Source organism: Amblyraja radiata, chromosome 20 (genome assembly GCF_010909765.2).
Source record: "Amblyraja radiata isolate CabotCenter1 chromosome 20, sAmbRad1.1.pri, whole genome shotgun sequence".
Taxonomy (NCBI): Eukaryota; Metazoa; Chordata; class Chondrichthyes; order Rajiformes; family Rajidae; genus Amblyraja; species Amblyraja radiata.
Window position 1 is genome coordinate 8,562,320 of NC_045975.1, and position 26,780 is coordinate 8,589,099.

Sequence of the window (26,780 nt, forward strand, 5' to 3'; positions counted from 1 at the left end):
GAGCGGGTTAGGCAGCATCTCTGGAGCAATTGGATAGATGATGTTTCGGGTCGAGATCCTTGTTCAGAAAGGAGTATGAAGAAGGGCCCTGACCAGAAACGTCACCTATCCATGTTGTCAGGAGGGAGAATATGCAAACACCACAAAGACAGCACGAGGTCAGGATCTCTGCAGATAAAAAAACTGGACAAACTAAACAAAATAGAAAATGTAGGAAATGTTGAACCAGTCTGGCAGCATCTGTGTAGTGCAGTGGTTCCCAACGTGGGGCGTACGCCCCACAGGGGGGCAATTTGATTTTTAAGGGGGGCAATTGAGCGCGACTGAGGAGGTCTGGATTTTCCATCAGGTAAACATATGTAGTTTATGTTTCAGATGTTATTTTGAGTAAATAATTTTTTGGGGGTAAAAAAGGTCTTTATTGTGTAGTTGGGGGGCATCAGGATTTTAGAGGTGATTAGGTGGGGCATCGCCAAAACAAGGTTGGGAAGTAGAGAGAAACAGTCAACACTTCCAGCTTGTCATTCTAAAGAAGGGTCCCGACCCAAAACATCGTCTGTCCATTACCTCCATAGTTGCTGCCTGACCCGCTGAAATTCCCAGCACGTGATGTTTTGCTCAAGGTTTCAGCACCAGCAGTTCCTTGTGTCTCCAGTATTTTCTGTTTTATTTCAGATTTCCAGCATCTGCTGGGGTTTTTTCCTGATTTTTAAAGTAACGGAAGCACTCCATCATCACAAATGATCTGCTGTATAATTGAAAGTAGAAACATGGGAGAGCTTACCATTATTTTACTCTCTGCAACCTTTTTGCTAACCTGCCGACATGTCTGGAATAACGTTATAAAACTAAAGAGATTCTTTGCTACCAAGGTCACGGAGAGCAGGGGATGGATTTTCCACTCGAGTGCCACTTGTCCAAAGGTTCACCTACTGAATGTTTGGTAATTGATCAGACGGCCTAAGATTGCCTAAGAACGGAGCTCTGCCTGGGGTTCAACTGGAATATCTTACGCTTACTTGGTTAAAAACATTTCTATAGCCCTTGTCATGACCTCAGGTCAACCCATAGAGGTGTGGCACAAAATGCTGGAGTAACTCAACGGGACAAACAGCATCACTGGAGAGAAGGAATGGGTGACGTTTCGACCTTTCAGAAGTGTGCTTATTACTGTCACTGTGGAAAACAACATAGCAATTTGGGGCAGCACAGTGGCGCTGGTGGTAGAGTCACTGCCTTACAGCGCTAGAGACTCAGGTTCAATCCTGACGACGGGTGCTGTCTGTACGGAGTTTGTACGTTCTCCCTGTGACCGCGTGGGTTTTCTCCCGGGTGCTCCAATTTCCTCCCACACTCCAAAGACATGCAGATTTATAGGTTATAATTGGCTTCTGTAGGTTGTTCCTAAAGTGTAGATTAGAACTAGTGTCTGGGTGACTTACTTGGTTAAGTCACAATGTGAAATTACAAAGTAAACTTTACAACGTAAGTAAAACATAGGACTAATGTGAATGGGTTATAACTGGTTGGCACTGACAGAATGGGCCAAAGGGCCTGTCTCCACACTGTATCTCTGAACTAACCTAAACTAAGCTAAATTTACACAAGGTTGAGGAATACATGTTTTGAGTGATTGTTGATTGATTGAAAGATACATATAACGTTCTTAAAAGATTGGACAGGCTAGATGCAAGAAAAATGTTCTCCATGCTGGGGGAGTCCAGAACCAGGGATCGCAGTTTAAGAATAAGGGGTAGGCCATTTTGGACTGAGATGAGGAAAAACCTCTCTGGGTGAAAAACTTCTTCACCCAGAGAGTTGTGAATCTGTAGAATTCTCTGCCACAGAAGACAGAGGGGGCCAATTCACGGGATGTTTTCAAGAGAGAGTTTTAGCTCTTAGGGCTAAAAGAGTCACGGGATATGGGGGAAAAAGCAAGAACGGGGTACAGATTTTAAATGATCAGACATGATCATATTGAATGGTAGTGCTTGCTGGAAGGGCCGAATGGCCTACTCCTGCTCCTATTTTTCTATGTTTCTATACAGCAGGGCCCTTCAGCCCACCGTGTCCAGGCCCACCATTGATCATCCATTCACACTAGTTCCATGTTATCCCACTTCCTCATCCACTCCTTACACACGAGGGGCAATTCACAGAGGCCAATTAAGCTACAAATCTCCGTGTCCTTGGGATGTGAGAGGAAACCGGAGCGCCCGGAGGAAACCCTCACGGTCACAGGGAGAACGTGCAAACTTCGCATAGAAAGCACAGAAGAGTCAGGATTCAACTGTGGGTTTCTGGTGCCGTGAGGCAGTGTCTCTATTGGCTGCGCCACTGTGTTGACTGCCCTTTGATTTAGTGGAGTAGACTTGATGGCTGACTGGCCTAATTCTGCCCCTATAATTTCATAGAATTGAATTGAAATGAATATGAATATTTCATACTTTATTGTCACATTTATTGACAAGTCGCAGTGAAATTATTTATTTGCCAAGGTATGCAAATAGTCGACCATAAAGGGCACTTACAAAGTTACAAATTAACTTATTATGAACTGGCAGCTGAGAGCAGAGACTTGGTTTGACCAAGAGATGGCGCCAGCTGACAGTGCAACACTCCCTCAGTTCTGCATAAGGAAGGGACTGCAAGTGCTGGTTTACACCGAAGATAGACACAAAATGCTGGAGGAACCCAGCGTGTCAGGCAGCATCTCTGGGGAAAAAGGCTATGTGACGTTTCGGGTCGATACCCTTCTTCAGACTGAGAGTCAGGGGAGAGGGAAACAAGAGATATGAAAAGGATATACATAGATCAAACGGACAAATCATAGCCAGCAATGATGATCATAGAGTCATAGAGCATGGAAACAGGCCGACTTGATCAAGGAAAGGTGGAGCCCACAATGGTTCATTTTCTGCTTTGAACCCTCTTAATGAAACTAGCCGTCAGTCAGGTGTGGGTTCAATTAATTCGCTCATCCTAGAATGTAAACCTGACCCTTCTGATGTGGGGAACCAATCATAGACAGGATTGATCAAGATTAATCCAATGGGGAGACAGAGACTCCGCTTCCATTCCAATTGGTCAGAAGGTTGCCATGATCCCAAAGGTGAACCAATAGTGTGGAGGGGAGGTGCTATTAGGCACCGGAACATAAGATGTAACACCTTTCCTAATCTTCCATTCTGCACCCTACCGATGAATCTATCGTTTCGCTGAACACCTTCGCTCAGTCCGCCTGGGCCGACGTGATCTCCCGGTTGCCAAACACATTCACGCCGCCTCCCATTCTCATGCGACAGGGCCTCTCTGTCCTGGGCCTCCTCCATTGTCAGAATGATACCCAAAGCAAATTGGAGGAACAGCACCTCATTTCGCTTGGGCAGCTTACACCCCAACGGTATTAATTTGATTTCTCTAACTTCAAGTAACCCTTGCATTCCCGTTCTCTCCGTCCCTCCCCCACCCTAGTTATTGTCCCAGTTTCACTGGTGTCCTGGTGAGTTTCATTGTCTGTATAACTCTTTTTCACCAAACCCACAGCTAACAATGGATTTCCCTTGATCATCGTTACATTTTTGCATATCTTTCATTTCTTTGTTCTGGATCTCTCTATATCGCCACCTATAACGTTTCTTTTTCCCCTGACATCTCGACCAGAAACTGCTGCCTGGCCCGCTGAGTTACTCCAGCTTTTTGTGTCATTCTTCGGTGTAAACCAGCATTTGCAATTCCTTCCTATACAATCTGTTTTTCTTCCTCATTTATAAAGTTATCAAATATCTTTGGAAACTAAACTTGAGCCTTCTGATGACGTGATGTATTAATTTCTTGCGCACAGAGGTAAATCAATATTAACCTACAGCGAGAAAATAAATTCATGCCTCATTAAGTATCAAACTTAATGCCATATTTTAATCTTTTTGCGAGATGTAATCTGAGCGCGCAGAATGCAACGAGGCCAGGAGAGGTCGGAAGGGAAAGCAAGGGAGAGGGCTAGAAGCCAACAAATGAAGTAAAAATATATTGAGCAGCAAATGGAATGAAAGCTGCAAGGCAGCGGAAAGCAGTTGAAGATGTGATAACACGATATAAAGGACCTGGTTTTACTTATGCCAACCGAACAATAATTCTTTTAACAATTACACAATGTGTGTGCATCAGGGTAGAATCAGAGAACGGACTTCCTCGGTCCATTACCCTGGTTCTGGCATTTTGATGGAACAGTTTATATGTTCTTGTATTCATTGATGGGATGTGGCCAGCTTTCAATGCCTGTCGCTAAGTACCCTCGAGAGGATGGTGGCGAGGCACCTTCTTAAACTGCTGCAGTCTCTCTGGCAGAGAAACATAGAAACGTAGAAAATAGGAGCAGGAGTAGGCCATTCGGCCCTTCGAGCCAGCGCCGCCATTCAATATGATCATGGCTGATCATCCAAAATCAGCACCCCGTTCCGGCTTTTTCCCCATATCCCTTGATTCCCTTAGCCCTAAGAGCTAAATCTAACGCTCTCTTGAAATTGGCAAAGGTGTTAAGGAGGGAGTTCCAGATTCTGGAGCCTCGAATTTTAAGTAACTTTGACTACACCCCCCTCCCCCCTTCGCTCCTTGCCCCCTTGCCTCCACCCTAGTGCGACTGGATAGCGCGCAACAAAAGCTTTTCACTGTACCTCGGTACACATGACAGTAAACTGAACTGATTTGAACCAGTTCCACAGTTTGGAACAATGAATCCCGCTTGATCGCACCCCCTATCGCCAACAATTGGCCGATCAGGGATCCACCCTTCCTGAGGTCATCTGTTGCCGGCCCTGAATTGGCCTGGTCTTTTCTTGCCTCCAGTTCTTCCCCCTAGTAGAGGGTACTTTCAGTCTGAAGAACAATCCCGACCGGAAAGGCCACCAATCTATTTCCTCCAGAGATGCTGCTGGACCCACTGAGTTACTCCAGCGCTTTGTGGCTATCTTTGATGCTTAAAAACACCTGCGCTCCACACTATTGGTTCCCCTCCAACATCATGGCAACCTACTAGCCTATTGAAATGGATGCTATCTCACTATTACCCAATTGGATTCATCTTGATTATTAATGTAAAACCATCTGTAGTTTATTTAAATAATAAATGAATGAGATTATAAATTAGAAAAAGTAATCAACGTTTGTTTCACGTCCCAGTGATCTTCCTGCTGTTGCTAGCAACTCATCTTCTGCCGAGTTATCTTCATTTTCTATCCAATCCTGCACGCAGGGTTGCCATTCACAAAGCAAACAGATAGTTTGCACACACTCGTAAGAGAGCATAACTATAGGTGAGATGGGGAAAGTTTAATGGAGATGCATGGGCCAGTTTATTTTACATAGTGAGTGGTGGGAACCTGGAACCCACACCCAAGTGTGGTGGAGGCAGATATGCTAGTGGTGTTTAAGAGGCTTTTGGATAGGCACATGGAAGTGCAGGGAATGGAGGGAAATGGATCGTGTGCAGGCAGATAAGATTAGTTTAACTTGGCATCTTGTTTGGCACAAACATAGTGGGCTGAAGGGCCCGTTCCTGTGCTGGACTGTTCTGTTTAGATCAGTTTAGTCTACAGTAGTTTCGAGATACCGAGTGGAAACAGGCCCATCGGCCCACTGAGTCCGCACCGACCAGAGATCCCCGCACATTAACACTATCCCACAAATTAACACTATCCCACACACACTAGGGACAATTTACACATACACCAAGCCAATTAACCAACATAACTGTACATCTTTGGAGTGTGGGATGAAAACGAAGATCTCGGCGAAAACCCACGCGGTCACGGGGAGAAATTACAAACTCCGTACAAATAGCACCTGTAGTAGGGATTGAACCCGGGTCTCCGGCGCTACAAACGCTGTAAGGCAGCAACTCTACCGCTGCGCCACCATGGCCACCCTTCTGTGAACACTTCCGTGTTCTATGAAGTGACAAGCATCACCAAGGCAAAAACACTAAGTTCCCTTCTCTCTTCTCAAACCACCCAGAACTGTATCCGGCAAACAATTTGTTTTCAAACCCTTCTTCCTTATGCCATGGACTGCCCTCAGACTAGGGAGACTCTCGGCATCAGCCACAATTGTCCACAACGCAGCTTTGGTACTACGCCACTGAAAATATCCAAAACTGCTGCACTAATACTGTCAAAGTGCCAGGGACAGATTTATTACAGTAATGATAATGCAATATCCCTAAATATGCTCCTCAAAATTACATGATGAATAATAGAAAAAAACATTACACAGGCTCGATCTTTTGCCATTCTTTTATTTTAATCGTTTTTCAGAGAGAGTGTGAGACAGGTGCTAGAGTCGACAGACGGATGAAGAGGTGGGTGGAGAGGCAGAGGCAATTAGCCACAGATGCAGAAGGATGAATACCCGGGCAGGAAGACAGACTGGAGCACCACCAGGTACAGTAAGTCTGAAGAAGGGTCTCGACCCGCAACGTCACCCATCAGATGCTGCCTGACCCACTGAGTTACACCAGCATTTTGTGTCTATCTTGGGAGCACCACAAAGTAAGATAAGCAGAGGCTGGACTTCACCAGGATAAATTTGATTGTGTAAGTAACAATGTCAAGCTGGCATCTCCAACAGGGACCCATGTTTTGTGTCAGCAGGTTCGACAATCGTTTCGCTGAACACCTCCGCTCAGTCCGCCTAAACCTACCTGATCTCCCGGTTGCTAAACACAGTAACATCCCCTCCCATTCCCACACTGACCTTTCTGTCCAGGGCCTCCTCCAATGTCAGAGTGAGGCCCAGCGCAAATTGGATGAACAGCACCTCATATTTTGCTTGGTCAGCTTACTCCACAGCTGTATGAGCATTGACTTCTCTAACTTCAAGTAACCCTTGCTTTTCCTTTCTCTCTCCATCCCTCCCCCTTCCCAGTTCTCCGACCAGTCTTACTGTCTCCAACTACATTTTATCTCTGCTTTGTTGTTGTTATCTTCCGCCAGGTAACAATGAGCGATTCTACATTTTCATTGAACAACATTCCCTTTGTCCTATTTCCACACCTTACACTTCCTTATCTTTTTTTCTCCCTCTCCCCTGATATCAGTCTGAAGAAGGGTCTCGACCCGAAACGTCACCCATTTCTCCTCTCCAGAGATGCTGCCTGTCCCGCTGAGTTACTCTGGCATCTTGTCTCTATCTGAGGTTTCCTTGAAGCAGATGGGACTGTGGTTTTTCAATAATAATAACAAAATCAACTTAAAATGCACAGAGGCATAAGAGGATTTAAATATATTTTATTTATTATACAAAAAAAACGAATATTGCGAAAAATGTCTTCCAGATTTTTTTTGACTGAATTATTTGCCTCTTTAGATATCCAGACTCAGTCACCAGAAGACAACCATGTTGAAAGATTCTAAGAATAATACTAATGGGAAATGATTATACTTCAAAACATGCCAGGCAACATTTCAGACAAACTGATAGCGTACAATCAGGGACATATTATACATTTAATACACTTGTAGCCTAAATCTAGCAAATATATGTGCATAGTGTTTTAGAATTCTTCGTACACTAATGTTCGCTACTTATTGTGGAGCAACAAGAACTCAGGAGATGGTCCCAGACTGCCCTCCAGTGGTCATTTATGAAACTGGCCAACTTTGATAATTTGCCAAAGAGAGCCACAAAATGATGGCGTAACTCAGCGGGACAGGCAGTATCTCTGGATAGAAGGAATGGGTGACGTTGCGGATCGAGACCCTTCTTCAGACTTCTGCCATACAGATAGAGCGTGGAAGGAGGCCCTTCAGACCACCATCCATGCCAACCACCATTTGCACTAGTTCGATGGTATCCCGCTTTCTCGACCACTCCCTCCACACTAGGGAAAATTTACAGAGGCCGATTAACCCACAAACCCGCACGTCTTTGAGATGTGGGAGGAAACCAGAGCAAGCAGAAGAAACCCATGCAATCACAGGGAGAACATGCGACGATCCCCGAATACCAGTACTATCATACACACTAGGGACAATTGGCAATTTTTACCAAAGCCAATTAACTTACAAACTGTACGTCTACGGAGTGTGGGAGAACCCAGAGAAATCCCACATCATGACGGGAAGAACATGCAAACTCCGTACAAAGAGCACCCATAGCCAGGATCGAACCGGGTCCCTGGCATTGTACGGGAACTCAAGGTAAAGGAACCACTAGGAGGTAGCGACCACAATATGATACATTTATTCAGTCATTTGAGATGGAGAAGGTGAAATTGGCTGTGTTGGTATTACAGCTGAGCAAAGGAGACTACAGAGGCATGAGGGAGGAGCTGGCCAAAGTTGACTGGAAAGGGGCCCCAGCCGGGATGACGGTGGAACAGCAGATATTTCTAGGAATAATTCAGAAGATGCAAGATCTTTTCATTCCAAAGAGGAAGAAAGATTCTAGAGCGAGAAAGAATCGACTGTGACTGACAAATAAGACAAGGGCAGTATAAAACTAAATAATAATAATAATAATAATAATATCTTTTATTGTCATTGCACGTCAGTGCAACGAGATTTAGTGTGCAGCTCCACTGATGTACAAGAAAGGTAAATAAAAACAATACATAAATAAGCACGCTGAATTGATTGACGTGACCATCTGAGGGAGACTGTCCAAAGGGGGTGGGTGGGGGGGCACTCATTAGGGCCGGTTCAGAGCCGCTATAGCTCTTGGGATAAAACTGTTCCTGAGTCTGGAGGTTCGGGCGTAGAAGGCCTTATAACGTCTGCCGGAGGGAAGTAGTTGAAACAGACCGTGGCAGGGGTGTGATGAGTCCTTATGGATGCTGAGGGCCTTCCTGAGGCACCGCGTGTGGTAGATGCCCTCCAAGGCTGGTAGCTCTGTCCCGATGATCCGCTGCGCTCTGTTGACGACGCGCTGAAGAGCTCTCCTCTCCGCCTCCGTGCAACTGAGATACCACACAGAGATGCCATACGTTAGTATGCTCTCTGTGGTGCAGCGGTAGAACGTTGTCAGCAGCTGTCGTTAAGGCGGCGTTAACATAACAAAGATTAGTGGGAAGCCAGAGGATATGGAAGTTTTTAAAGAACAACAAAGGCAAAACAGGGAGAAAAGATGAAATACAAAGGTAAGTTAACTAATAATATAGTCAAGAGAGAGAGTCAAGAGTGTTTTTATTGTCATATGTCCCAGATGGGACAATGAAATTCTTACTTGCTGCAGCACAACAGAATATGTGAATATGTAAACATAGTACGTAACGGGGGAAGAGAAAAAAAGAAAAAGTTCAATAAATAACAAATATAGTGCAATTCGTTGAGCTTATTCGTTGTTGTGTTTAATAGCCTGCTGGCTGCAGGGAAGAAACTGTTCCTGAACCTGGATGTTACATTTTTCAGGCTCCTGGACCTTCTTCCTGATGGCAATGGTGAGATGAGTGTGTGGCCAGGATGGTGTGGGTCCTTGATGGTTTTGGCTGCCTTTTTGAGGCAGCGACCCACGATAAATCCCTTCGACGGTGAGGAGGTCAAAGCCGGTGATGGACTGGGCAGTGGACGTTCAAGTTGTCGAACCAGGCCACGATGCAACCAGTAAGAAAGAGGCAAGAGTAGATGTTGGACTGCTGGAGAATGATGCAGGAGACGTGATCATGGGGGAAAAAAGAAACGGCAGAGGAGCTGAATAACTTTTTTGCATCAGTCTTCAGTGGAAGACACCAGCAACTTATCTGAAATTCAAGAGTCAGGGGGTGGAAGTTAGTGGAGTGGCTATTACTAGGGAGAAGGTGCTTGGGAAGCTGAAAGGGCTGAAGGTGGATGGGTCACGTGGGCCGGATGGACGGTACCCTAGGTTGCTGAAAGAGGTGGCTTTAGAAATTGTGGAGGCATTGATAGTGATATTTCAAGAATTACTAGAGACAGGAGTGGTCCCAGATGATTGGAAATTGCCAATATTACTCCGCTGCACAAGAAGGGAGCAGAGCGGAATAGTGGGAACTGTAGGCTGGTTAGTCTGACTTCGGTGGTTGGTAAGATTTTAGAGTCCATTATAAAGGATGAGGTTACAGAGTACTTAGAAGTTCATGATAAAGTAGGCCGAAGCAGCATGGCTTTGTGAAGGGGAGGTCTTGCCTGGCAAATTTGCTGGAATTCTTTGAAGAAGTAAATAGCAGGATAGACAAAGGAGAGTCAGTTGATGTTGTTTACTTAGATTTTCAGAAAGCCTTTGATAAGGTGCCACACGTGAGGCGCTAAGGAAGATGAGAGCCCATGTTATCAAAGGGCAGATACTAGCATGGATAGCAGGTGGCTGGATGGCAGAAGGCAAAGCGTGACAATAAAAGGGGCTTTTTCTGGTTGGCTGCCAGTGACCAGCGGAGTTCCGCAGGGCTCGGTGTTGGGGCCGCTGCTCTTCACGTTGTATATTAATGATTTGGATGAGGGGGTTGAAGGCTTTGTGGCCAAGTTTGCGGATGATACGAAAATAGGTAGAGAGGCAGGTAGTGTAGAGAAATCAGGGACTCTGCAGAAGGACTTGGACAGGTTGGGAGAGTGGGCAGAGAAGTGGCAGATGAAATATAGTGTAACTAAATGTGGAGTCATGCATTTTGGTAGTAGGAATAAAGGCGTAGACTGTTTTCTAAATGGGAAGAGAATCCAGAAGTCGGAGGTGCAAAGGGGTTTGGGAGTGCTGGTGCAGGATTCCCCCCAAAGAAATCTGCAAGTTGAATCTGTAGTTAAGAAAGAAAACGCTATGCTAGCATTTATTTAGAGTGGGCTTGTATACAAAAACAGGGATGTAATGCTGAGGCTCTATAAGGCACTGGTCAGGCCTCATTTGTAATATTGTGAGTATCAGAACCGAACGAGGAGGAGGACTCAAATGCAGGCTCAGACACAGGGCAGATCAGTTTTCAGAGTTTAATCGGTCCAAGTCGGTACACAGGTAAGCAAAAAACGGAGGCAACAGTACAATCAAGGAGCAGGCAAAAACAGTGGTCGAAAAACAGGCAATGGTCGGGATAACAAGGTCAAAAGATTTCCAGAGCTGGCACGAGGTGATACAAAGTAACATATACAACGAACTGGCAATGAGAACTAAAACACAAAGGGCTTAAATACACAGACTAACGGGATAACGAGACACAGGTGAAACATCAGGGCGGGGCCAACAATCACACGAGGGGAAACGACATGACAGGAAATGGGACCTGAAACGAGAGGAGATGTGAGACACCAAAAATAAAACAAGAATGCAAACAATAATAATAAAAACAATAAGAAACAGAAACTAGATCAAACGTGAGACCTGACAGTGAGCAATTTTGGGCACCATATCTGAGGAGGGATGTGCTGGCTCTGGAGAGGATCCTGAGGAGGTTTCCCAGGAATGAGGAGGTTAACATATGATGAGCGTTTGAAGACACTGGGCCTGTACTCGCTGGAGTTTAGAAGAACAAGTGGGGACCTCATTGAAACATACAGAATAGTGGAAGGTTTGGATAGAGTGAATGTGGAGAGGATGTTTCCACTAGTGGGGGATTCTAGGATTAGAGGTCATAGCCTCAGAAATAAAGGATGTTCTTTTAGGAAGGAGATGAGGAGGAATTTCTTTAGTCAGAGGGTGGTGGATCGGTGGAATTATTTGCCACAGGAGGCTGTGGAGGCCAAGTCAGTGGATATATTTAAGGCAGAGATAGATAGATTCTTGTGTAGGAAAGAACAGCAAATGCTGGTTTGAATCAAAGGTAGACAGAAAATGCTGGAGTAACTCAGTGGGACAGGCAGCATCTCTGGAGAGAAGGAATGGGTGACATTTGGGATCTTCTTCAGATAGATAGATTCTTGATTGGTACGGGTGTCAGAGGTTATGGGGAGGAGGCAGGAGAATGGGGCAAGGAGGGAGAGATAGATCAGCCATGGCGGAGTAGACGATGGGCCAAATGGCCTAACTGCTCCTATCGCTTATGATCTTATGATCTCAATGCAGCAACTCTACCGCCTTGCCACCCCAGCTGAGGACCATATATGGATATGGATAGCCTTTTATTGTCATCCAGACCGAAGTCTGAACGAAATTTAAGCAGTCATACATACAATACAATACAATAAAAAAACAACAATAAACACATATTAACATCCACCACAGTGAGTCCACCCAACATCTCCTCACTGTGATGGAGGCAAAAGTCTTAGGGCTGCAGTCTCTTCCCTCCTCTTCTCCTTCTGCGCTGAGGCGATACCCCCCGGGCGATGTTAAAACCTGTCCCGCGGCTCAAACACCGCGGCCCGGGGTAGTCGAAGCTGCCGCTCACCAGACCTGCTGACGCAGCCGCTGGCCCGCGGCCGAACCCCGGTCTCAGGCCACCGCCACCAGAACTGCCGTCCCAGCCCCCGGAGCACCGTTCCAGCCCCGGGCCGGATCGCCCTCACGTGAGTACTGCCACCGTCTCAGCCTCGCGCCAGGCCGCCGCTCCTCCCTCGCGCCAGGCCGCCCCGACCGGGCGCCGCTCCTCCCTCGGGCTGGGCCGCCCCGACCGGGCACCGCTCCTCCCTCAGGCTGGGCCGCCCCGACTGGGCGCCGCTCCTCCCTCGGGCTGGGAACGCCGTACCTCCCCGAGCTCGGCCACTCCGACGGGAGCACCGTTCCTTCCTCGGGCCGGCCGTCAGCCCCTCACGAAAGCCCTGTTCCAGCCCCGAGCCGGGCCGTCCTCACGGGAGCGAGCTCAGTGCGAGTCCTGGCGGGCTCTGCCTCCTGAGCCTCGAGGTCGCCAGCTCCGCCATTAGTCCTCAGCGCAGACGGAGGCAGAGAAGGGGAATACGACAAAAAAGTCGCATTCCCCCGCAGGGAGAGACAGCAAGCCCCGTTTCAAACCCCCCCCCCCAAAAAACACAAACTAAAAACCAAAACTAGACTAACCAAAACGAAAATAAACAACCCAAAAAACACAAAACAAACAGGACTGCCGGAGAGCCGCTGCAGCCAGAGCCGCGCCGATGTCATATCAATGATGCTGTCATATGGGACCAGAGATTTTCCAATTCTGTCCAATTCTATAACATGCAAAATTCTTCTCAATGTACTTTAATCAGCGAACCATCAAAGCCAAATATGATTGACCTCCTGGTGGGTCCCCCCTGCAGGAGGTCCCCTGCACTCGCCCCCCTGCAGGAACTATACATCAGGAGGTGCAACTCCAGAGCCAATAAAATCATGGGAGACCCCTTCCACCCCTGCAACGGACTGTTCCAGCTGCTACGGTCAGGCAAACGCCTCCGTTGCCATGCTGTGAGAACGGAAAGGTTGAGAAGGAGTTTCTTCCCAGAGGACATTCGGACTGTAAACTCCTATCTCACCAGGGACTAACTTTACTGAACCTTTTTCCTTCCGCCCACAATATTTAATATGTAAAAGAATATGTGATTCTGTTTGTAATTTGTTTGGTTGTTTGTTTGTTTGTCTATTTGCACAAAGTCCGCGAGCATTGCCACTTTTCATTTCACTGCACATCTCGTATGTGTATGTGACGAATAAACTTGACTTGACTTGACTTGATGGGTGATCCTGGAGACACAGTCATTATGTCCCTCCGGATGGATGCCCGTGCAGGACATCTTTTAACGTGGGGAGACTGGTGCATAAATGGCCATCACATGGTCCTTGGCAGAGCCAAACCCAGGGCCAACGGCATAGACTCTACAACAGTTGGGAGTCTCTCCCTGCTGCAGCCTTCTTCAAACTTCTCAGCCATTGTGGTGTTTCACCCGCTGCCCAGCCACCATCCTCCACCATGTTTCACCGTCTTCAACTTGGGCAGCGCTTTGTGTGAAACCTTGCCCTTGACCTGCCCGCCGTGGGTGACACTGCCAAGAGCACCGCTCCAGATGGTTTAACTCTCAGCATCTTGTCCATCACCCCTCCACTATGACAAGGAGGCAGTTCTCAAGAAGAGTCCTTATGGACGCTGAAGAACAATGGATGACCCGCCATGAGGGTGGGGATGAATGATGGAGGACCCCGCTCCCCCCCCCCCCATGAGGGAGGGGAAAAACAATGGAGGATCCCTCGTGAGGAGGGTGGGGGGGGAAGAACAATGGACAATGGGGACCCAGCGAGGGGGGACCACTGTGGGGGGGGGGGGACAACAAAATGAGGAGCCGGCGTGCTTTGTAACTTTGTCAGCGCCGTGGGCGGCCGCTATTCGTATACATTGGGTATACAAGCAAAGAATTCCACTGTACCTTGTCACATGTGACAATAAAGTATTCCATTCCATTTGCCTGACCCGCTGAGTTCCTCAAGCATTTTGCTTTTTGCTCATGAATGTTAAAACATTTGTATCATCCGTGTTTCTTATAAATGAACGAAGAATTATCCGTGCAAATATTAGCTCGGGACCTTTAACTGGGACAATAGGATTCTGAACATCCCAAACATTGACACAAAAGCTTACCTCGGTAAATATTGTGTAAATAATAATGTCAAATCCATTCACATCGCTGAATGGCGCACTGCTGGGAGCGTTATTGAATTGTACATCAAGAGGATGTGGGGAAGATTCAATCTGTAACCAGTGTCAAAAGGTATAAACCAGCAAAGAATAGAATCGTTGGCATTCCTTGTTGACTGTTTAAATAACTATGATTGAGATAAGAAGATTGAGAGTGAATAAGAGAAAAAAAAAAGAACAGATACTGGGCGACACAATGGTGCAGTGGTAGAGTTGCTGCCTTACACCTCCACAGACCCAGGTTCGATACTGACTATCGGTGCTGCTTGTTTGGAGATTGTATGCTCTCCCTGTGACCTCATAGGTTTTCTCTGGCTGCTCCGGTTTCCTCCCACACTCCAAAAACGTACAGGTTTGTAGGTTAATTGGGTTCAGTAAAATTGTAAATTGTCCCTATTGTGTTTGTGGATAGTGCTAGTGTATAAGATGAGCGCTGGTTGGCATGGACTCAATGGGCCGAAGGGCCTGTTCCTGTATCTGTATCACTGAAATCTAAAGTCACATATAGAATGAGGTTGTAGACAGCAAGTCAAATCAAGTGCGAGATTATTGCCATATGCACAAATATAGTGAGGTACAGGAACAATAAAAATCTTTCTTGCAGCAGCATCACAGCCACATAGACTTGGTCAACACCCAAAAACATCAATTATGAATAGATTATACACAATTCTACAAGACAGTAAAATGAAAAACGTGTGCAAAAAAACAAAACATCAGCTCAAATATATGCAATTAGACAACAAATCCCAGGATGAAAATGTCAAAGATTAGAGTGCATTGCTTTAAGGTGAGAGGGGGTAAATTTAAAGGAGATGTGAGAGTCAGATCTTTTTTACAAGAGGGTGGTGGGTGTTTGGAACATGCTGCCGGGGGTGTTGGTGGAGGCAGATACAATAGTGACATATAAGGGGCTTTTACACAGGCACTTGGATATGCAGTGAATGGAGGGATGTGGAGCATGTGCTGGCAGAGAAGATTATTTTATCTTGGCATCATGTTCGACACAGACATTGTAGGCCATAGGGCCTGCTCCTGTGCTGTGCTGTTCTACGCTCTACGTCCATGGCAGTGCAAGTGGTCCATAGTGCACCGTTGCCATGGTGACAGATGCTTGCTGCAAACAGCGGCAAATTCCGCAATGAACATTCCAATCCAGTGAAACCCAGTTGTGAGAGAACTCTTTGCAGGTTAACTTAGGACAAAGACCATAATATGTCAGAAACCACGGCTGTTGCTTTTCACATCACCGTGACTCTGGTCCCATTCCATAGTGTGTACACCCAATTGAGCACCAGTACCACATGATTCTGGAGAATGGAGAAGCTGAATCATATGCACAATTTGTGCCTGCAATGGTATTTCTGGGTTTAAGAAGGAACTGCAGATGCTGGAAAATCGAAGGTACACAAAAAAGCTGGAGAAACTCAGCGGGTGCAGCAGCATCTATGGAGCGAAGGAAAAAGGCAACGTTTCGGGCCGAAACCCAAAGGGTTTCGGGCCGAAACATTGCCTTTTTCTTTCACTCCATAGATGCTGCTGCACCCGCTGAGTTTCTCCAGCTTTTTTGTGTACCTATGGTATTTCTGGGTATTTATTTAAAAAAGGTGCACAGATTTTGTTTCAGAATGATGTGGTACTGGTGCTCAATGGGCGTACACACTATGGAATGGCACCGGAGTCACGGTCAACACTCTAGCTTGGATTAGATTGCTCCACAGTAATCACTACTGAGAGGCAACGAGTGCACAAATGCTGTGACCATAATCAGTGCTGCCTGTCTGTGCCGTTCAATGAAGGCAATATCAATGTCTGGATAGAACTCTTCACTCTGTGTATGTTCCCAGACTTGCTCTGGTATGTACTGCTTGTGAAGCACAAAAGGCATAGGTAGCAGACAAAATGTGTTGGAAGGAACTGCAGATGCTAGTTTAAATGGAAGATAGACACACAATGCTGGAGTAACTCAGCGGGACAGGCAGCAGCCCTGGAGAGAAGGAATGGGTGACATTTCGCATCGAGACCCTTCTTCAGACTGAGAGTCAAGGGAAAGGGAAACAAGAGATATAGACAGTGATGTAGAGAGAGAGATATAGAACAAATGAATAAAAGATGCGCAAAAATGTAACAATGCTAAATGAAACAGGCCATTGTTAGCTGTTTGCTGGATGGGAACGTGAACCTGGTGCAACTTGGGTGGGGGAGGGATGGAGAGCGATGGATTGCAAAGGTTACTTGAAGTTAGAGAAATTAATATTCATACCACTGGGTTGGCAGCTGCCCAAGCAAAATATGAGATGCTGTTCCTCCTTTTAATGGAATTACTGATGTTAACACAGAAACAGATGCTTCACGCAGCATTGTAGAAATAAGGGACTGCAGAAAAAAGGACACAAAGTGCTGGAGTAACTCAGCGGGTCAGGCAGCATCCTCGGAAAACAAAGATGTTACGGGTCTGAAGAAGTTTCTTGTCCCAAAAACATCACCCGTCCATGTTCCCCACAGATGCTGCCTGACCCGCTGAGTTACTCCAACACTTTGTGTCCTTTTCTGCCCACAACAATGATGTAACAAGGTAACCCGTAGAATTTCTATAGGGAGGTTTCACGGCAGTCGGGTCACGACCCATGACCCGTACTGTTGCTACGCTACTCCAAATAGAGTACACGCGATGAACTGCAGGTAAGCACTTACCATTGTTTCCAGCGTAGCGGGCCCGTTAAAACCCGCTGAAATTGTCAATTTTTGCGCTGTAAATAATTATGGAAATCTGGATAAGCGTGTGAGACATTTAGCCTACTTCAGAATTCCAAAAGTGAGGAGAAATGACGGTAGATAGAAGCAAGAGCTGAAGGGACAACAACAGCCAGAGTGCTTAGCGAACATTGGCCGTTTGCTCGCTGCATTTCATCAACTGGCATTATTTTTCTTTTTTCTTGATTACTTTGGCATCTAAAAAGTTTCAGAAGTGATAAATCTGGCTGTACATTTTTTAAATCGCCCATGGTTCTCAAGTGGGTTTTTACATACAAATTGAAAACGCATCTGAAGGAAAATTTACAGCCAGATTTATCACTTCTGAGACTTTTTAGATACCAAAGGAATCAAGAAAAAACACAAAAAATACCTTACTGTTGATGAAATGCAGTGAGCAAACGCGATAATTCCCAATATTTTCAATTCGGATATCTGCACAGCCAATGTTTACCAAGCACTTTAGCTGCTGTTGTCCCTTCAGCTCTCGTTTCTCTTTACTTTCGTTTCGCTTCACTTTTGGAATTCTGAAGTTGGGTACATGTCTCTCACACTTACCCCGACTTCCACAATTTTTTTCAGCGCAAAAATACAACATTTTGGCGGTTTTTAGCAGGTAGGAAAATACTCGTTTCTTGCATTAATAAAATATACCGGAAGTTACGGATGTCCTCCAGATGGATTGAGCGGCGCCGTGCGTCAAGCCCTATGACCCAGTGACCTTACGTGCAACCCCCCTATATCTCTTCTTTCCCTTTCCCCCGAGTCTGAAGAATACACAATACACACAATACACAATACAATTTATTTGTCACTTGAACCTCATAGAGGCTCAAATGAAATGAAACGAACTTGAAACGACTTGAAACGCTACCTATTCCTTTTCTCCAGAGAAGCTGTCTGACCCGCTGAGGTACTCCAGCTTTTTGACCGTTATTCAGACAGTGGAACTCAACAGAACGACAGTGCGACTGGTACGCCAACGACAACGACGACGATTGGGGGGAGGGACAGGGGGAGAGGGGATGCAAGGGTTGCTTGAAGTTCGAGAAAGAAATTCACACCGAAGATAGACACAAATAGCTGGAGTAACTCAGCGGAACAGGCAGCTCCTCTGGAGACCCTTCTTCATACCGCTGGGGGTGTAAACTGCCCAGTCGAAACATGAGGTGCTGTCCCTCCAATTTGCGCTGGGCCTCAGTCTGCCAGTGGCCCAGGACGTAGAGGTCAGGGTGGGTGTGGGAATGGGAATGACCGAGGGGTTCCCTCCGCCGCAGAGGCGCAGCCCAGAGCGACGCTGGAATGTGAAATCCCATTGGAAGGCCGGTTGCCAGGCGACCGTGGAAATGATACATCAAATATCTCCGCTATAGGATCTTTGTGATACATTACCCGGAAGTGGAGCAGCGACGCCTGTTCCGCATTCGCGGCGTGAGTGTGGATTACATCTGTTTATTTATGCATTAATTTGGTATTTTGATAAACGTGATTTTGATTGTTGCCGTTTAATTCCATATGTATTTTTTTTTGGTAAATTGTCAGCAATAAAATCTTCTTGCATGTCTTGCTGCGGTGGGCCATGAACATTACTTCCCTGAAGCGCTCCCACATCCTCAAAATGGCGATGTCCAGCTCAGAGCAGGGCAGCTCCGAGCCGTTTGCAACCAAAGCGGTGAAGATCACCTGCGTGGTGCTGGTGTACTGGTTCGTATCGATCACCATGGTGTTTGTGAACAAGTATCTGCTGGCCAGCCCGGTTCTGCAGCTGGACGCGCCGCTCTTTGTAACTTGCTTCCAGTGCAGTATGACCGTGCTGCTTTGCTTCCTGCTCAACACTCTGGCCATGCTCTGCCCCAACCTGGTGAAATTCCCCTTCATCGCCTTCGACATCAAGGTCTCCAGGGAGGTTCTCCCACTCTCCATCGTCTTCATCGGGATGATCACTTTCAACAACCTGTGCCTCAAGTACGTCGGGGTGGCTTTCTACAACGTCGGCCGTTCCCTGACCACCGTCTTCAACGTCCTGCTCTCCTATGTGATGTTGAAGCAGACCACTTCCTTGCGAGCAATACTATGCTGTGGCATCATCGTAGGTAATTATAACTGTGTGGCAATTCGCAATGCTCGGGATATATCCCCAGGATAATTAATGTACACAAGGATGTAGCCTAGATTGGAATTGAAGAGAGACTGGAGAGATACAGTGCCCGCCATAATGTTTGGGACAAAGACCCATCATTTATTTATTTGCCTCTATACTCCACAATTTGAGAAGATTTGTAATAGAAAAAATCACATGTTTAAAGTGTTCATTGTCCGATTTTAATAAAGGCCATTTTTACACATTTTGGTTTCACCATGTAGACATTACATCAGTGTTTATACATAGTCCCCCATTTCAGGGCACCATAATGTTTGGGACATAGCAATGTCATGTAAATGAAAGTAGTCATGTTTAGTGTTTTGTTGCATATCCTTTGCAAACAATGATTGCTTGAAGTCTGTGATTCATGGACATTGCCAGTTGCTGGGTGTCTTCTCTGGTGACGCTCTGCCAGGCCTGTATTGCAGCCATCTTTAGCTTATGTTTGTTTTGGGGGCTAGTCCCCTTCAGTTTTCTCTTCAGCATATAAAAGGCATGCTCAATTGGGTTCAGATCAGGTGATTGACTTGGCCACTCAAGAATTGATATTTGTTTAGCTTTGAAAAACTCCTTTGTTGCTTTAGCAGTATGTTTGGGATCTTTGTCTTGCTGTAGAATGAACTGCTGGCCAATGAGTTTTGAGGCATTTGTTTGAACGAGCAGATAGGATATGTCCATACACTTCAAAATTCATCATGCTACTACCATCAGCAGTTGCATCATCAATGAAGATAAGTGAGCCAGTACCTTCAGCAGCCATACATGCCCTGGCCATAACACCCCCACAACTGTGTTTCACAGATGATGTGGTATGTTTTCGATCTTGGGCAGTTCCTTCTCTCCTCCATTCTTTGCACTTGCCATCACTCTGATATAAGTTAATCTTCATCTCATCTGCTGACAAGACCTTTTTTCCAGAACTGTGGTTGCTCTTTTAAGTACTTCTTGGCAAACTGTAACCTGGCCATCCTATTTTGGGGGCTAACCTTAGTGCCTTCCCTCATAATGGAAACCATTGTGGGGTGATGTTTTTTATGTTAAAGTTCTTTATTATTGTCATGTTTGTATTCTTTTTTTATGTGCTGCATTGGGAACAAGCAATTCACTACACCTAGGTGTATGTGACTAATAAATAAACCTTTGAACCAGTGGTTTGCATCTTGCAGTGCAGCCTCTGTATTTATGTTCATGAAGTCTTCTGCGGACAGTGGTCATCGACAAATCCACACCCGACTCCTGAAGAGTGTTTCTGACCTCGGACAGGTGTTTGGGGATTTTTCTTTATTATAGAGAGAATTATTTTGTCATCAGCTGTGGAGGTCTTCCTTGGCCTGCCAGTCCCTTTGTGATTAGTAAGCTCACCAGTGCTCTCTTTCTTCTTAATGATGTTCCAAACAGTTGATTTTAGTAAGCCTAAAGTTTGGCTGATGTGTGTAACAGTTTTATTCTTGTTTCTCAGTCTCATAATGGTTTCTTTGACTTTCATTGGCACAACTTTGGTCCTCATGTTGATAAACAGCAATAAAAGTTTCCAAAGATGATGGAAAGACTGGAGGAAAGACTAGGTGCTGAGAGATCTCTTATACCTGCATTAAGGAGGCAATTAAACACACCTGAGCAATTACAAACACCCGTGAAGCCATATGTCCCAATCATTATGGTGCCCTGAAATGGGGGGACTATGTATAAACACTGCTGTAATTTCTACATGGTAGAATAAAAATGGCCTTTATTAAAATCTGACAATGTGCACATTGCTCTTGCAATTTTGATTTCATGTGATTTTTTTTTTTCAATTACAAATCTCAAATTGTGGAGTACAGAGGCAAATAAATTAATGATGAGTCTTTGTCCCAAACATTATGGAGGGCACTGTATATAAGGAACTGCAGATGCTGGAATATTGAGCAAAATACAAAGTGCTAGAGAAACTCAGCAGATCAGGCAACAAACTGTAGAAGGAATGGATGTTGGGACTCTTCTTCAGACAGGCTTGGTCTGTTTCTCTTTCCTTGAAGTGGGGGGGGGGGGGGGTATTTAATTGAGGGCTACAGCTGGGGGAGACTGCAGGATATGGAAACTGCTGGAGGAATATTAGTGGAGGGAATAATGACATTTAGCGTTGGGACCCTTTAGAGTCTGAAACTCATCCCATCTGCCTGCGTTTGGCCCATATCCCTCTAAACGTTTCCTATCCACGTGCCTGTCCATATGCCTTTTAGATTATGTTATTGTACCTGCCTCAATTACCTCCTCTCACTCCTGATTCTTGACCTCTCATTCGGGGCCTAAATCCAGCCTGTGGAGACCTTTAAGAATTTCAAGTTTCAATAAGATTTTTTGTTCATCTAAACTCTAAAGAATTGTCTCAGTTTTCTCATTGTTTACCCCCCCCATCCCCCAACGTGCGCACACGCATGCACACATACACACGCTTACCATTCTTAAACCTGTCTGGGGAACCTAGGCTCACTCAATGGCTAGTATTTCCTTTGTTCGTGTGGAGATTAATATTTCTAGTGTGACTTCATCCACGCCCTGTACAGTTGCGGTAAGATTACCTTATCCTGTATTCAAATCCTCTGGCATCAAAGGCTGATATGGTTGCTGTCCTAATCACTGGTTGCATCTGCTTTCACTGACTTGTACAAACACACCATGGTCCCTTTGAGCACCTCTCACCATTTAAAGATTACTCTGTTCTGTGTTGTCTGAAGACGACTTTCCCTGGCAAAGGCCAAACCTCGGATTGGTGACACGGTTACTAGTGAGTAGGTGCTTTAAAGTGACCATCAGTGACTAGTGGGGTACCGCAAGGCTCGGTGCTGGGACCGCAGCTATATACAAAATACATCAATGATTTGGATGAAGGGATTCAAAGTAACATTAACAAATTTGCAGATGACACAAAGCTGGGTGGCAGAGTGAACTGTGAGGAGGATGCTATGAGAATGCAGGGTGACTTGGACAGGTTGGGGGAGTGGCAGATGAAGTTTAATGCGGATAATGAGGTTATCCACTTTGGTAGCAAATACAGGAAGGCAGATTACTATCTAAATGGCATCAAGTTGGGAGAAGGGGAAGTACAACGGGATCTAGGGGTCCTTGTTCATCAATCTATGAAAGTAAGCATGCAGGTACAGCAGGCAGTGAAGAAAGCAAATGGCATGTTGGCCTTTATAACAAGAGGAGTCGAGTATAGGAGCAAAGAGGTCCTTCTGCACTTGTACAGGGCCCTGGTGGAGTATTGTGTGCAGTTTTGGTCCCCTAATTTGAGGAAGGACATTCTTGCTATTGAGGGAGTGCAGCGGAGGTTTACAAGGTTAATTCCTGGGATGGCGGGACTGTCATATGCTGAGAGAATGGAGCGGCTGGGCTGGTACACTCTGGAGTTTAGAAGGATGAGAGGGAATCTTATTGAAACATATGATTGTTAAGGGTTTGGACATGCTAGAGGCAGGAAACATGTTCCCGATGTTGGGGGAGTGCAGAACCAGGGGCCACAGTTTAAGAATAAGGGGTAAGCCATTTAGAACGGAGATGAGGAAACACTTTTACTCACAGAGAGTTGTGAGTCTGTGGAATTCTCTGCCTCAGAGGGCGGTGGAGGCCAGTTCTCTGGATACTTTCAAGAGAGAGCTAGATAGGGCTCTTAAAAATAGCGGAGTCAGGGGATATGGGGGGAAGGCAGGAACGGGGTACTGATTGGGGATGATGAGCCATGATCACATTGAATGGCGGTGCTGGCTCAAAGGGCCGAATGGCCTACTCCTGCGTCTATTGTCTATTGCATCACGCTATGAAAATTATTCTAAATATTTGCACTGCTCCACTTTTGCATAACAAATTGGTTTGGGAACTGCCCTGCGCAAACCCACAATAAATTACAGAGAATCTTGCCTCGAGCAGAAGGTACAAAGACTTGAACACATGAAAGCATGAACGAACGCACGTGAGATTCAGGAACAGTCCTGTCCCTGCCGTTATCAGATTGTTGAATGAATCTTTCATGAGCTAAGTGTGTAGTCCTGAACTCTCCCATCTATCTCATTGTAGCCTTTGCACTTTTCTTTCATCTGCAATTTCTTTTTAGCTGTAATACTAGATGCTGCACTCTTTATTTTTCTCTTTGCATTTCTTGCACCTGTGTATGGTCTGATTATACACGCAGTAACATGAATTAACTGATTAGTACACAATACAACGTTTTTCCACTGTATCGCGGTACACTGCATAATAATCCAATGCCAACATTGGGTTTGTTTCCACCTCAGGCAGTGTATTGCAGATCACTACAGCCTATGGTATAACTTTTTCTCCAAAGTCAAAGTCAAAGTATCCTTTATTGTCATTCAGACCTTTCAGTCTGAACGAAATTTCGTGCCTATCAGTCATAACATAAAATAAAATAACAAAACACACAATGAACACAGATTTAACATCCACCACAGTGAGTCTACCAGGCACCTCCTCACTGTGATGGAAGGCAAAAGTCTAAACGTCCTTGTCTCTTCCCTCCCTCTTCTCCCTCTGCGTTGAGGAGATCCAGGCTTCCGATGTTGTGACCCCGCCGGGTGATGGTAAGTCCCGCGGCCGAATCCGAGCTCCGCGAACGGGCCGGTTCAAACTCCGCGGCTGGGGGCTGTTGCCACGGGAGCTCCGGAGAACCGGTCAGCAACCTGGGACCTACGAGCTCCCAACGTTGTCGTCCACTGGGCCCGCGGTTCTTGAGCCAAAACCATACATCTGAGGCGTCTGTTTCCTGTTTCTGCTGTCACAGGCAGCTGACTAAACCTGTTATCACCTTTGTCAAATATCCTTGCCTCTCGGTTTGTATAGAAACATAGAAAATAGGTGCAGGAGGAGGCCATTTGGCCCTTCGAGCCAGCACCGCCATTCGTTGTAATCATGGCTGATCGTTTAGTTTAAAGCTGCTTCATGGAAACAGGCCTTTCGGCCCACCGAGTCTACGCCGACCAGCGATCCCCGTACACTAACTCTCTCCTACGCAAAACTAGGGACAATTTGCAACTTTTACCAAGCCAATTAACCTACAAACCAGTACTTCTTTGGAGTGTGGGAGGAAGCCAGAGTACCCAGAGAAAACCCACACAGGTCACGGGGAGAACGTACAAACTCCATACACACACAACATAGTCAGGATCAAACCCGGGTCTCTGGTGCTGTAAGGCAGCAACTCTACCGCTGCGCCACCGTGCCGCTCCTGTTAATGAAGGGACTGACCGCAGAATCGAGATGACGGTGTTGACAATGCCCCAACCAAATTCCAACATTGCCTTTATAAACGATGAGTCTGTGAACAGAATCAAGGGATATGGGGAGAAAGCAGGAACGGGGTACTGATTTTAGATGATCAGCCATGATCATATTGAATGGCGTTGCTGGCTCTGCCCTACTCCTGCACCTATTTTCTATGTTTCGATGTGTTTAAACATGTCTGTTTTTGCAGCCCTTAATGCATGACTTTGTTATTTCTTTGTTGTAGGTGGTTTTTGCCTGGGAATAAACCAAGAGGGTGCAGCAGGCAGTCTGTCCTGGTCAGGAGTCATGTTTGGCGTAATGGCCAGTTTGTGTGTGTCGCTGAATGCCATTTACACCAAGAAGGTTCTGCCGGCTGTAGACGGCAGCATTTGGAAACTAACCTACTACAACAACATCAATGCCTGCATACTGTTTGTTCCATTAATCGCAATCACGGGGGAACTGAAAGTACTGTATAACTTTGACAAGCTCGGCAGTCACAGCTTCTGGGCAATCATGGTTTTAGGAGGTGTGTTTGGGTTTGCCATTGGATACGTCACAGGACTACAGATCAAATTCACCAGCCCACTGACCCATAACGTCTCTGGAACTGCCAAGGCCTGCACGCAAACCGTTCTGGCCGTGTCCTACTTTGAAGAGGCCAAGACCTTCCTCTGGTGGATGAGTAACCTGCTGGTCCTCATTGGGTCCTTTGCCTACACCTGGGTGAAAGGGCTGGAAATGAAGAGAGTGCAGGAACAGACATTAAACAAAAACCAAGAGAGGGATGAAGCTAAGGTCTAAAAAGGGGAGTATTTAATTGGGCTGAATGTACAGTGGAAGATTGATGGGGGAAAGGGGAACTTGATAGTCGGAGAATGGAAATTGCCAAATGGTTGAAACTGCCCATTTTTTCTAGCTGCTTCTCCTGTTGGCAAGATGAACAGCGCTGGAGTGCCCTTGTACAGCTCCAGGTTTAACCATGTGCCCACTCAAGCCAATGAGACCTCAACATCAATGATGGATAAACACAAGAGGCAGTGTGTGCTGAGTATCCTCCACTGGTAAATGGGTGAAAGCACTGGGGGTCACTCCTGTGACCCATTGTTCAATGTTCTCTGAGATTCCTTGCTGTTAATGGGGAAACGTCACACTCCGTACGTATAGCCTGGGGATTGGCTCTAGTTCCTGGACCATCTGTCAACTACTTGATCCTCTTGTTCCCACCCACCCCCCTCCCCTTCCACCTCTTGTGAAACTAGGATTTCCTCTGCCCCATCCTGGTTAGTGTGACAATTAGATCAATGTTTCCCATACTTGCTGCGGTAAGGTCAAAAGAAAGATTTTGGTGTGTGATGCTTTCTTTGGGTTAGAAGTTTGTCTTTGGGCATTGGTGCAAAGTGGTACAATGAATTTCTGAATTTCAGTTCTCCAAATATAATCAAATTCCTGAATGGGGAAACTACAGGTCCACTGCCGATTTTTCGGCAACTGATGGTCTGGCACCTCCTTTCATCCGGGCAAATTTACAAAAGCGTAGTTGAAAACCCCCTGGAAGTTCCCCGAAAATGTGGCATCTGGGTTGGGTTAGATGGCCGATCACGACCTCATCGAGACATCCGTGTTAATCGGCGAGTCAAATTTGTCCCCTGTGGCCGGGGCTTTGGCCAGCAGATCCATTCCTATAGCCAACTTCCGACTTTACGGGCCGATATCTCGGCTCGTCGGCTGTCTAGGTGCACCATCTGGCCAAACAGATAATTCAGAAAGGCTCTGGATCTAAGGGTACTGGACCGGTGGTGGACCTGTCTGTTTAGTGGAAGTGATAGTGGACATATTTCCATCTTGTTTTGTGTAACAGTTTTTAATTCCTTCAGGATAAAGGAGAACTGAAAGGATCTCTTGCAAGTTTATCTTGCAATAATTTGATATGCTTAAATCACTTTTATATATTTTCACTAAAATTATAAACTTATTGTGGTTACTTTGAAAAATAGTGTTTCATGATTGGGGTTTTCAATGCAAACGATGCCATGGGTCTGAGAATGTTAATCCAAAGTTTAATGGTCTTTTGGTAATTTGAAAATAAATTCTTTTACCACAATT

General features: G+C 45.9%; 1 protein-coding gene and 1 long non-coding RNA gene across 3 annotated transcripts; both read left to right on the plus strand.

Annotated features, from left to right (window-relative positions):
• The first annotated feature begins 349 nt into the window (after window positions 1-349).
• Window positions 350-9,303, plus strand: LOC116984435. Its single transcript, XR_004415014.1, has 3 exons — window positions 350-428; window positions 2,946-2,947; window positions 9,292-9,303. It is a non-coding gene; the product is annotated as an uncharacterized LOC116984435 (long non-coding RNA).
• Window positions 9,304-18,657: 9,354 nt separating this feature from the next.
• slc35c1 (solute carrier family 35 member C1) lies at window positions 18,658-26,780 on the plus strand. Of its 2 annotated transcripts, none has more exons than XM_033038748.1 (3): window positions 18,658-18,700; window positions 18,812-19,362; window positions 24,919-26,780. In XM_033038748.1, exons 2-3 carry the CDS (start codon window positions 18,849-18,851, stop codon window positions 25,476-25,478), a joined length of 1,074 nt encoding a protein of 357 aa, XP_032894639.1. In that variant the 5' UTR covers window positions 18,658-18,700; window positions 18,812-18,848; the 3' UTR covers window positions 25,479-26,780. The 2 variants fall into 2 exon arrangements, 1 of the variants encoding a protein (XP_032894639.1); XR_004415066.1 differs by having other exon boundaries at window positions 18,664-19,362; window positions 24,919-25,893; window positions 25,937-26,780.